Source organism: Hyperoodon ampullatus (genome assembly GCF_949752795.1).
Source record: "Hyperoodon ampullatus genome assembly, chromosome: 10".
In the NCBI taxonomy this organism is placed as follows: Eukaryota; Metazoa; Chordata; class Mammalia; order Artiodactyla; family Ziphiidae; genus Hyperoodon; species Hyperoodon ampullatus.
The window spans coordinates 77,388,538-77,401,476 of record NC_136923.1 but is presented as its reverse complement, the minus strand read 5'-3'; the positions used below and the strand labels follow the sequence as shown (position 1 = coordinate 77,401,476).

Genomic DNA, 12,939 nt, shown 5'->3' with positions numbered 1-12,939 from the left:
CCTTCATTCAGATTTGGGGCTTGAATTTATACTACCTATGTGGTCCAATAACTCCAAGCTGAGGAGTAATTAACTTAAAGTAGTCCATTGGTAGCACTCAGGGGTACCTGGCCAAAAATTTTAAATCCTCTCTGGTAGAATGTACCCTCCATCCAGATCCCTCAGGATTCCTGTAGATTAAGGTCAACCAAATATGAACTCACAACCACAAATCAGAATGCATGGACACCTTCACGAGGGATTTATAAGCTCATTCATACTTTCAAGAACTGTTCTTTGGGACCTATGCTTAATACAAAACATAACAGTAGGCAATGAAAAGGAGACGAAAGAAGTGGGGCGTATATATCAATATCTAGAAGGGCATATGTCGTAAAAGACAATACATAGAGCATTAAATATACAAAATGAGCACTACAGATAGAAAAAACAATGGAAGTTCAGAAAAATGGGGATCCCATAAAGACCGGACAATTTAGAGAAGGCTGCATGGTAGGGGGGATATGAAATCAATCTGGGTACCGAGCTATTTAAGGGTTTTAACATTCTGTGTTCAACACGCACGCATTCACTGCTTTCTTTGTGTCAAATACCGAGCTAGGCACTGGGAGATGCAAAGATAAATAAGACCAGGTACCTTCTCTCCAAGACCTTAGGGTCTGGTGGAGGAGACAGATCTGTAAAAAGATGACCTCCAAACCTATGCTGCACAAGCAGGATAGGATAAAGGCACAGAGCATGGTGGGGATTTCAATAGGTAGAGGGAGGTTGAGAAAGCATTCTGATTGTCCAGAACTGGGTAGGCACAGATTTGGAGCCATGAATGGTGGAGGTAAGGTTTTGGCTAGCACACGTGCCAATGTGAGCTTACTTACTTCTAAGCTAGAGGCATTTTGAGAACCACATTAAAATGAATGTGGCACATTCTTGGGAAAAGTTTGGACAAGTTTATCCACATTGGATGATTTTAACAAAATTTGTGCTTTGAATACTAATGCTGTGACTTCATTCTTTCATTGTACCTTAGCAAAAGAAGTTAATGGAACACAAGTGTGCTACAAACACCATTTCGTGGCAAACTCAATTTCCTGTCCAGAAAATATGGATGTGTTTTGTCACATTACCAATACCGCTAATAATTCAGTCCGGAGCCCATCTATGAAGCTTAATCTGGTTCCTGGTGAGAGCATTTTAAATTATTTTAAAATGTTATAGTCACGAGCAGGGATTCATGTATTCATTCACTCCCTCATTCATCCATCAATAAATATATGTTAATCACTTTCATGTAGCAAGCCTTGAGCTAAGCATGGGGCTTTGAAAAGAAATAAACTATGTTTCTTGGCCTCAAGCCTAGGGGAGAGAGAAATGTGATTTAAAAATGTTATCACATATAATGTGGTAGATTCTAAACTAGAGACAGTTGTGGGTGGATAGAAGAGGCTGCCTGGTTTAACTCTGCTAATGATTAGGTGGGGAGAAATGGATCAAGAAAACCTTGCAGATGAAGCCATATTTCTGTACGCAAGAAGAATCAGAAACTATGTAAAAAAGGGCTACATAAAAGAATCAGAAACTGTCTTTCCCATCCTTTGTCATCACTGAGCCAATATCCCCCTAAATACTATTCTCAAGGTAAAAGGTCGTGATTTGTGGAGCCATCTCTGTAATAACCCATACCGAAGAGCTCTCCTCAGTAGCAACCGAGGGGCAAGTGGATAAAGGATGCTCCTGGGCTTGCACAATAAGCAATCCCCTCCCCGCAGAAATCTTCTCTCTAATAGAACCCGTGATGTCTGTAGGATCCATGTCTCCATTACCAAGCTTATTTGAGTTTACTGAGGGATTTGAGGTCTTTCTCAACATCTGTTGGTATCTGAGCCCTAGACAACAAAGTAGGAAGCAATTTAGAGCTCCCTATCTCTCTGGGTCACTGTCCTCTGGACCCCACCAAGCACACCTCTTCCAGGGGGAAGCCAAGGTCATTTCTCCACTGTCCCTCCATCTTAGCCTAGGCATCATCATGTTTTATTCACTTACCTTTGTTCTGCTCTTCTTTCTTCATACCAAGTCTGATTCCTCTTCTTTTTCCTAATGGAACATTACTTAAGTATTCTAAGATTTTACACAATGGCTAAGAACTCAATTCATGCTAAATTTAAAAGATGATGAGAAGGGGGTCTGCTCATCAGAGAGTCAGGGTCCCTTGGAGACTAGAGATTCTGCAATAAATGCCATTTTCCCATTCAAGTCTGTCTTGAGTACAGGTAAAGCAAAGTCATCCTTAAGGGAAACCAGAAGGAATAAATGCTTAGGAATATTGCCCAGAATATTCAGGTCATGGGTGCCTGGAATTCCTCCTACTAATTATATCCTTGGATTAAAGTGGTGCTTCTCAAACTTGGCTGCACCCTAGAATCACTGGGGAAGCTTAAAAAACTGCTGATGCCTAAATTCCAGCCCAAGAGGTTTTGATCTACTTGGGCTGGAGTGAGCCTGGACATTGGTATTTTCCAAGCTCCTCTGAAGATTCTAATACACCAGAGTTGAGAATCCCTTGGATTAAGTCATTATGTCCCTAAGACCCTTGTTAACCTGCCTATCTTTTATCTGGATGAGTACACATCAAGCTCTCATTACTTTCCATGGCTTAGATTTTACAGGCATCAGAGATAAGATTCCTGGAGGTCAGAGGTGGGAATGAGGCATTGAGGAAATAAATTCTGTTAGAAAAAGCCAGCGCAGATTAGAATTGGCTTTGCATGGAAAGCCCTAAGGGGCTTTAGAAAATCAGGGGCAAAATAAAGAAATTGGGCAACTCCGAAAAGGTCACTGAAAAGAAAAAAGATGAGTTCAAAGATCAAAACTCTACCTAAGCCTGACCCTATTTCCACTATCTTTTCTCCTCTTTTCAATTGTCCTTTTTATGTCCATTTTTCCAATGCAGGGGAGAACGTCACATGCCAAGATCCTATCATAGGTGTTGGGGAACCCGGAAAAGTCATCCAGAAGCTTTGCCAGTTCTCTAATGTTCCCAGAATCCCTGGGAGTCCCATTGGTGGGACCATAACTTACAGATGTGTGGGGTCCCAGTGGAAGGTCAAGAAAAACGACTGCATCTCTGCCCCAATAAATACTCTGCTCCGGCTGGCTGAGGTGATTCTTAAACACTTGACTCTGAACTCTTGGTGGGGAGATGTGTCTAGCTGATCCTATTTCTCAGCACTTAGGAAAATGGGCTTTCAGCTGCTTTGTGTTGCTCTCAAAGCTATACTTATTTAATTCCAAAGAAGATGCAACCCTAGAAATGCTGAATATTTCACTTGAATCCAAATATGGAGGCAGCGAAATACGTGTTCTGCCCTAGGACCAGCTGTACAGCTTCACCTTGACTTCTTAATACCTTGTGTCCATTACCTCCAAGATGGAAGTTGTGTTATCCCCTCTAAAAAACTGCTCTGCTTTGAAGAATTTTTATATCAAGCTAATAGCGCTAATCTTTTCAGAAAGGGGAGCAACACAAAAAGTAAGTTTCATCAGTCAAAAAAAATAGCTGGGCTTTACGCTATTACAAGTCTGAGATTTCCTTAATCCTTAGAGGTAACCTATAGTTATAGAAGGGCCTAGCTGACCTCTCTTACCTAGAATAGAGGTTACTGACATGTGGTAGGAAAAACATGTTTCACTTCATCAAAATAAATATAAATTACCTCTCATACTTAAGTTGCTGAAAGTTCAGGACTCCTAAAATTCCATGAGTTACAATAAATGAGGCAATTAGTGGGGTTATAGCTCATGGTAACATCTTCAGACCCTGAGCTATATTTGGAGCTAACATCTGGTTAGCTCCAAATCCTCACATCCTGGGAAGAAGGACTGAGAAAAAAGGGTGATATTGGTTTGCATTTTATCTAATTATCTCTTGTCTCACATCAAATTCATTAAAATACCGACTATGTATAAAGCATTATTATAGGTGCTATCAGGGTAAAGAGGCCAAATCAAAACTTGACCTCTGATTGGATACGGAATATAGATGTTATATATGTATTAATTGGGACTAGGATAATCAAGAAATTCTGCTTGAAAAACTTGGCATCTGAGTTAGACCTTGATGGGTAAAGCATCAGGAATATAAACTATCCCAACTGAGGAAGATAGAAATTATAAATTGAACTCAACATTGGGCCCTGGTCCCAATTCGAGATACTACATACCCTTTCAATGGAAAGGGGGCATGCTGACCTATCATGCTCTGTCTAATTTATCCATTCAACATATGTTATTGAATACCTACTACATACGAAGTTAAATGACTATGTTAGGGGTTATGGGATATGAGAAGGATATAAAGAAATGCAACACATGGTTCCCATTGTTAAGGAGCTTATCATTTAATGGGAGAGACATTGAAATTAAAACACAGGATGACATTGGTAGTGATGTCACAAATGTAAATTCTGTTAAGTAAAACAAATACTTTTGCATTCAGAGGAGGAAACTCCCCTGGGTTAGAACACTCATCAAAGTTCTTTAAGGAGAAGACCAACTTTTAGTTCATTCTTTAATTATAGTGAGGAGTCAGATAGTTAGAAAACACAAATGTGATCATTATAGATAAGGTGACATATAATTTATCATCCAAACCAGGATACTTTTTGCTTTTTGGTTTTTTTTGTTTGTGTGTATGTGTGTGTTTGTTTTATTGAAGTATAGTTCATTTACAATGATGTGTTAGGGAAAAGAATCTAAAAAAGAATATTTCAGATTCTTTTCCCTTATAGGTTATTACAAAATATTGAGTATAGCTCCCTGTGCTGTACAGTAGGTCCTTGTTTGTCCTAATTTTCCCTCCCCCACTTTCCCCTTTGGTAACGTTAAGTTTGATTTCTATGTATATGGGTCTATGTCTGTTTTGTAAATAAGTTCATTTGTATCATTTTTGAAAATAAAAGAGGGCACTATTTATAATTACACTGGGACATCAGATATAAACCAGAACTGTCCCAGGAAATTTGGGATAGAAACCACTCTCATGGTCAGCGAGGTAAGTGATGAGAAAAAGCAGAGTGGCAAATGTGCTTTCATACAGACAATCAAGTGACAATTTTATGCAACTTTAATCTAGTTCTCTAGCGATCATATCTACTTCCCTTCCTTTTCCTTTTCAACTAGTCCTCAGGTTGACGTATGCCTTACTGTTCCCCTTCTATGTGTGAGGTCTCATGTAATATTCCATTCTGAAGAGCAAGCACAGTTTAAGAGATAAGTACATTACCTTATGGGATATACTTATGAGAATGGAGGAATCAAAAAGGAAACTCAGATGTGAGAGATTTTTGTCATGGATGTATCAGCAGTATTTGATGACTGATGGGCACATTTTTTGTTTTTTTTCTGTGTTGGCTTTTGTTTTACTAGGCTTTGATGAAGAGCCCCTCTCAGGATCAGAAGCTCCCTTCATACCTAAAGAACCTTTCCATTAGCACAAACCAGGTGAAACTTGAAGTCAGCTCATTTCCTGGGAGCCTGGGAGCCATTATTAACATCCTTGATTTGCTCTCAACAGTTCCAACCCAAGTGAATTCAGAAATGATGATGGTGAGTTTGCTTAAGCCTTGCAGGAGTTTGGGGTCTTGTCTTTTCATCCCTCAGGACTTGGGGTCAAGAAACATAACTTCTCTCCATCGCAACTTCTTCTCTGTCTTTTCCTGAGCAACGCTTTGCCAGCTCTGGCTTTTAGCATATCAGTGAATATTTTCAGTGTACATTTTGGGATCTTAAGATTTCTTCAGAGAAAGTCTGTTTTAGTTTCTTCATTAAAAGAGAATGAATTCTTACTTGCTTTCTAAGAAAACTAGGAATGAAAGGTTTTCAGAATATGTGCAAGGTGGGATTCTCAATGGTCTCTCACAAAACATGATCTTTGAAGCAATCAGCATTCTGAGAGGAAAGAGAATTCACCCACCAGAGTTCACATGAAGAGACTTTAATGAAGGGATACTTACAGAGGTAAAACCAGGAATTAAAAAAAAAAAAGGTGTAAGGCACCCAGAGACCAGCTACATTTAGAAGCCCTTACTACCCTGAGGATTAATGTGGAAAGGAGAGGAAATAGTGCACCCATAGTGTTGGAGGAGGGATCACTGAGCAGGAGCTACAGTATTGGAAGTATGTAACTACCACCAAAGGTGTGCTGAGAGTGAAATGAAGGTGCAGTGGGTAGCAGGAAAAATATATCTCAGCTTCTTTCTTCTCTCACCCTCTCATCTCCTGCCGATGCTTCTCATTGGCCAAACCCAACCAGAGGTAACTGGCAAGCATCTTGGGTACCAGGAGTCTAAGGAGCTTATACAGATTTCCTAGGGCTGCTGTAACAAATTGCCTCATTCTAACCTCTGACTTTGTCTTCACATGACCTTCTTTTCTTCTCCATTTACCTTCTCCTCTTCTGTCTCTTATAAGGATACTTGGATTTAGGGCCCATTTAGGTAATCCAGGTTGATTTTTCTCTCAAGATCCTTAATTACGTCTACAAAGATGCTTTCTCCAAATAAGGTTTTCTCCAAATAAGGGCCACCATTCAACTAACTGCAGGGTTCATCATTTCAGAGAACAGAACCAGGCAAAGAAGGGCAGAGAGAAAAAGCCACTTCTCTCCATGGAGAGAAGCCACAAATGACAACTCCAAGTTTATGGGAGAGAGAATCAAAATGTTGAGCTAAAAAGAAAGATGTCTTTAACAACACTCCCATGGCGTATTTGATGCTCAGCATTTGAGAGGGTCTTCTGAGACTACCTCACCCTTGCTGGTGAGATACCACCCACCCAAAAGCCTTTACAGGCTTGAGCTTTAAAATAAGATAAAACAATTAATAAATATCTCTGGCAGCCTGCTGAGTCGACCTTAGTGAGAGGTGGGGGCAGTTCTCACCGTCACGACTGCTAAATGTTTAGTAAGTCTCGCAGTTGTGAGGACCCATCCCCTGCTAATTCCCTCCATGAGAAGGTGGATCACAGTCCTCCACAGCCTGCGATGCTGCATTTTTCTCTTCTATTTTCTCCTTCCCTGTACCCACTGAACTAGTTTCCAGGGAGATGTTCTCTTTTTCTCTCTTATGATTGAAAACATCCGGTTGGCTTGATCCCATGCCTTGTCAATTACAGCACGTCCTCTCCACGGTCAACGTCATCCTCGGCAAACCCGTTTTGAATACCTGGATGATGTCACGACAGCAAAAGACCAATCAGAGCTCACAGTTACTGGATTCAGTGGAAAGATTTTCCCGAGCCTTGCGGTCAGAAGATAGCACCATCTCTCAACCTAATGTTCAGATGAAGAGCATGGTCATAAAATCTGGCCACCCCAAATCCTACACACAGAGCTTTGTTTTCTTAGACTCTGACCTCTGGGGCAATGTGACCATTAATGAATGCCAGCTGGAACACCTGCAACCAGATTCATTTATCGTCACCGTGGCTTTCCCAACTCTCAAAACCATCCTCGCCCAGGATGTTCCAGGAAAGACTTTTGCAAACAGCTTAGTAATGACAACCACTGTCAGCCACAATATAACCACGCCATTCAGGATTTCGATGACTTTCAAAAACAACAACCCTTCGGGCGGGGTACCGAGGTGTGTCTTCTGGAACTTCAACCTCGCCAACCACACAGGGGGTTGGGACAGCAGTGGATGTTATGTTAAAGAAGTCACCGAGGACAGTGTGTCCTGCAGCTGTGACCACCTCACATCATTCTCCATCCTCATGTCCCCTGATTCCCCAGACCCTGATTCTCTCCTGAAAATACTACTGGATATCATTTCCTACATTGGGCTGTGCTTTTCCATCTTGAGCTTGACAGCCTGCCTCGCTGTGGAAGCCGTGGTGTGGAAATCGGTCACCAAGAACCGGACTTCCTCCATGCGCCACATCTGCATCGTGAACATTGCTGCCTCCCTTCTGGTCGCTGACGTCTGGTTCATCGTGGCCGCCGCCATCCACAACTACCGCTACCCACTCAACCAGGCGGCCTGTGTGGCTGCCACCTTCTTCGTCCACTTCTCCTACCTCAGCGTCTTCTTCTGGATGCTGACTCTGGGCCTCATGCTCTTCTACCGCTTGGTTTTCATCCTGCATGACACGAGCAAGTCCATTCAGAAGGCTATTGCATTTTCTCTCGGCTACGGTTGCCCTCTGGTCATCTCCGTCATCACTGTGGGGGCCACCCAGCCCTGGGAGGTCTACACAAGGAAAAATGCCTGTTGGCTCAACTGGGAGGATACCAAGGCCCTGCTGGCCTTCATTATCCCAGCGCTGCTCATTGTGGTGGTCAACGTGACCATCACAGTCGTGGTCATCACCAAGATCCTGAGACCTTCCATCGGGGACAAGCCAAGCAAGCAGGAAAAAAGCAGCCTGTTCCAGATCACCAAGAGCATTGGGGTCCTCACACCACTCTTGGGGCTCACCTGGGGTTTTGGTCTCGCCACTGTGTTCCAGGGGAGCAATGCTGTGTTCCATATTGTATTTACCCTCCTCAATGCCTTCCAGGTACGTTCTGCAGGGCAGCGCTCTTGGGAAGGATCTATAATGATAGAAACACAAACAGGGGTAGGAACGGGGAAGGACTTTTGTTCATAGGAGGCCCTAGCCCTAAAGAACGGAATGACAAGAACTCAATGAAATAGAAAGGGCACATTCCTCTGTGCCCATGGAACCGCATGGCTCTTATCACCTGCATTATAATTTAGTTGCATATGCACCTCTCTTCTAAATGCCCTGATAATACAAATAGGAGGAAAGTCCCTTCCCTACACTGGATTTTGCTATTTATCTAACATTATCTTGATGCCGTTTACTATCTCCTAAATGAAAATACCACCATTAAACCAAACAATCTCTCCAGTTAATTTCCACAAGCATTAAATGAGCTCTGCCTTGGTGAGGTCAGGGGCAGCATCTGTCTTATTTATCAGTACATTCCTAGTGCCTGCAAAGACCTTGGCACAGACTAGGTGCTCAGTAAACATTTGGCAAATGAAATGAAGGCTCTGTACCGCATAGTGGGTTCTCAGGAAGCATGTTTCTGAAGGATGAAAGAACGAATGCTCTATGTAAGGTAGACATTTTGCTCCATTATGTGAAAACGAAAAAGACATGCTCTTTGCTCTCCAGCAGCCCGTAACTATAATACAAGCCACGTTGTTAGGTGAGCTTTAGCAGAGGTACAGACAACAAGCCTTTGGAGCACAAGGAAGGGGATGCTTAATTCTGCTTCAACCAGTAGATCATTGGTAGGCCTAGGTCCCCATGAGCTGGTGAGGACCCAGGGCATCTGGAGGTGATGCCGAGACATTGCCCTAGATGCTAATGCCAAGACCATGCAAATCCTAACTTCTGCTACTGGGTCCATGGCTCCAAACCTTAAGGCTCATGTCTAATGATGTTTATACTATGCCTTGACTAGAAGGGACTGATTATTCCACCTCATGTCCTATGTTCTCATCACAACTACATGAGGGCTACTGTAGACATAAGAGGTATGTTTAATAACATAGCCAGCACGATCTCCAGCGCACAACTGGGGGGAAATAGGGAAATTGAAAATACCCTTATGACATTATAACATCAAAGTTCCCTTGGTGTGGACCTACTACATCATTGTCATCTACTGGACCATAAATGCAGATGTGGAAAGAGATAGTGCAAATTCTATGGCAGGCGAACAATACTTCCTATTTTGCTAGACTAGAATATGATTAATATAATTAATATGATTAAAATGCACTTCTTCCCAATTCTTTTTTCAGGGATTATTCATTTTACTCTTTGGATGCCTCTGGGATCAGAAGGTAAGAACAGTGACAGTCATGATCCTAGAAAAGTCTAAATTGCAGTGACATGTTGAGTTGACAATGGCCTCTTTTAAATGATGCAGGTACAGGAAGCCTTGCTGAATAAGTTTTCACTGTCGAGATGGTCTTCACAGCACTCAAAGGTAAATACTTCCTTTGTAGAGACTTTCACAAACCCCTCTCTCTCCACTACCAATTATAACATAGATTATTCCACTGTGTTTTCTTCTTACCTGATTCTGCCTATTAAACATAGTCATGGAACAGAACTAGCATTAAGATGCTGTCCCCACATCTTTTAATAGAGGTTACAAACAGCACAGATAATATCAACTGGAGGCTAAAACCAAATTTCAATGAGAAGCACTCTTCTGGGGAAACTCAAGGCCATAAAGAACAAAATTTGAAGAATAATGATGAATAGAATTTTCTGTAGTTCATCTTGGAAAATAACTATTGCACTTAGATATATTTGTTTTCATATGTCAGAAGATAATAAGCCCTATCAAACAGTAAAAAATGTATTTGGAAGCTATTTCCGTAATACCCGTGGTGATGTTATAGTGTTTCAAAAGGTGGCTCCCCTGCTTAATTTGTCTGAAATAGAAATTCATGCTCATCCAGGCTCTCTCCTTAAAGTGAGATGAAAGATGCAATCAGTGACCACTAGCAGGCAGCAAACGAATCATCCTACAGATCAAAACTGGGCCTTGGTCTAACACGTTTGCTTTGTAATTCTTTTTTTCTTTTCTAGTCAACATCCCTAGGTTCATCTACTCCTGTATTTTCTATGAGTTCTCCAATATCAAGAAGATTTAACAATTTGTTTGGTAAAACAGGTACGTGCTGACCTCTAGATGTTTCCTGGGTTGACCTATAGGTCAACCTATAATAAGGCCCATAATGGCCTTATTTGGGGCAGAGGTTAAATACTTGCTTATATTTTCCCAAACAACCAAGGGGTTGGTACAGAGGGCAGTTGCCTTCAACCTGTGGAGAGCTCTCCATAAAAACTGTATCCACCAAAAAACTGGGAACTGTAAATTGCTGGCGTGGTCAAACACGGAGTTCTCTTCTATTCCTGTTATATAAGAATAGGTAGGTCATGTTTATGGGTTACAGGGCAGCGAAGAATATATTTAGAGAATCCTACCATAGGATCCCATGCTGTGAGTTTCAGTTCCCTTTTTTTTCCCTTTTCTTTTTTTAGAGTGTGCTTCTTTTGCACATCGACATTTATAAAACTGTGCATACATATGAGGGATCACCCAAGTTAGCTGTTCTGTTAGGGGCATGGTGCAGTGAACATTTCCTCCTTGTAGACATAAGATAAAAAATGTTAATGACTTTGGGCAGTGGGTCTCAGCTATTCTGGAAAGCTGAAACTCCTGTCCCATGTCACCACCACCTCCTCCCCTTAGGAAAATAGGCACCAGACTTCCTTTCAGCTCCTCAAAACTGAACAAATCTCACAAATGAAGAAATGTATCAAATGTATCAAAAGCCTTCCTGACTAAGGCTTTTCATATAAAGCAAATTTTGAGAATGCCTATTAATTATTGAAACTCCGGAGAACTTGGTGTTTTGAGCTTCATTTTGATTCATTACTCATGAAACTGGAGGACCTTCACTTTTGATTGGACCTGTTGTGAAATGATCAAATCTCCAGGGTATGTTAGAACTATTCCCTTTGGCCAGCGCTGTCCCTGGATCATGTTTACTATTTGCATTAAAGCAAGAACAGTGAAAACTCTATGAAACGATTCCACAGAATCAGAATTATGCAATATGTAAGGTCAATAAAATGTGTTCATTGTTTCTGAACCAGTCAGATCAAGGGTTGGGGTCCTGTTCCCGAGGTCCCGGTGCCTGAGAGCCCCGGCCATTGCCACTCAGCTTTTCGGGGTCATTAATGCAGATCCAGGTTGGCCTATTTGAGGGTTCCATAATCACTGTAACTTTGGTTTGTGTTGTCAGCAGCAACAAAGGGCCCCCCAGGCAATGATGGAAACCCTGTTAGCCGTGGCAGTCCGCCCATCTGATGGTAGGGTGGGCACTGTGTCGCTTCCCCTGCCCAACACACAGCCCCTACTGTCCCCGTGTTCAGTCCCCACCCCCCTGCTGACACTAGCCTGTGCAGTAGCTCGCGGGCCACCTGCCCTGCTACACTCATCCTCAGCACTTTTGTTGGCATTCTCTGACTCCTGCTGCTTTTTCGGTCCTGCCTTTTCTTCTCCTGTAATTTTCTCTTTTCTTTCCTTTTCTCCCTTTCCCCAGCTCAGCCCCCAGGCCCCTCCCAAGAGCTTCCCAAAGTCACACCAACCCAAAGGGACCAGGGATATTCCCTCCCACGGATGCCCCCAGGCCAATGCATGTGGTGGCATGCAGAGGGCTGCCCCTGCCGCGACCTCCCTGTCTTTTGTAGAAATCTGGCTGCTGGTATGATGTGAAATAGTTAGTGCTTGTCTTGTCGGCTGCCACGCGTGCTTGAGAACAGCTTTGTTTGTTCTCCAGGACTTCTGGGTCTGGGGAGGAGGGCAGGCATGTGTTCCTATCCAGGCATGGCCTGAGCTTCCCTGGCTCCTGGAGTAGAGCGCCCCCTGGTCCATTAGCAGAGGTTCACACCCCAGTGATCATGAAGACTTGGCCTTGAGCTGAGCTGCTGTTCTGTTTTTCAGGAACATACAATGTTTCCACCCCGGAAATAACCAGCTCATCCCTGGAAAACACATCCAGTGCTTATTCATTGCTCAACTAAGAACAGGAAAATCCAGCCCATGGAACCTCTTGGGGAACAGTGGACGTTCTCTGAAAAAGAGATCCTTTACAAGCCATGGATAAAATGTTTTCTCCACAGGCTTCAGGGAGCAGATACTGAAGAGACTTTTTCATTAGGGAAGGGGCTTTCTTTTGTAAATACAGACTAAAAGGAATTGTTACATTTATGTTGCAGCCCTACCCCCACCCCTTGTGTGATACTGAATGTGTATAGTATTTAAGTGAAACTCAAGCCAACTTCTCTGTCTATATTGTACAATAGAATTTCAGAGACATTTTTACTTTTCACACCCTGGGCCCAAAG

The 12,939-nt window shown here is 42.5% G+C and overlaps 1 protein-coding gene across 2 annotated transcripts in view; it reads left to right on the top strand.

Moving 5' to 3' along the window:
- Positions 1-12,615, top strand: part of ADGRF5 (adhesion G protein-coupled receptor F5) — a gene marked incomplete at both ends in the record, with an annotated part of 58,427 nt that extends 45,812 nt beyond the window's left edge. For both annotated transcript variants that reach the window (XM_079713621.1, XM_079713620.1), the window contains 8 exons: positions 1,028-1,180; positions 2,948-3,156; positions 5,422-5,601; positions 7,168-8,553; positions 9,813-9,854; positions 9,941-10,000; positions 10,612-10,696; positions 12,536-12,615. In XM_079713621.1, the coding sequence (XP_079569747.1) occupies positions 1,028-1,180; positions 2,948-3,156; positions 5,422-5,601; positions 7,168-8,553; positions 9,813-9,854; positions 9,941-10,000; positions 10,612-10,696; positions 12,536-12,615 (2,195 nt within the window). The remainder of the gene's footprint in view (positions 1-1,027; positions 1,181-2,947; positions 3,157-5,421; positions 5,602-7,167; positions 8,554-9,812; positions 9,855-9,940; positions 10,001-10,611; positions 10,697-12,535) is intronic.
- Positions 12,616-12,939: the final 324 nt, after the last annotated feature.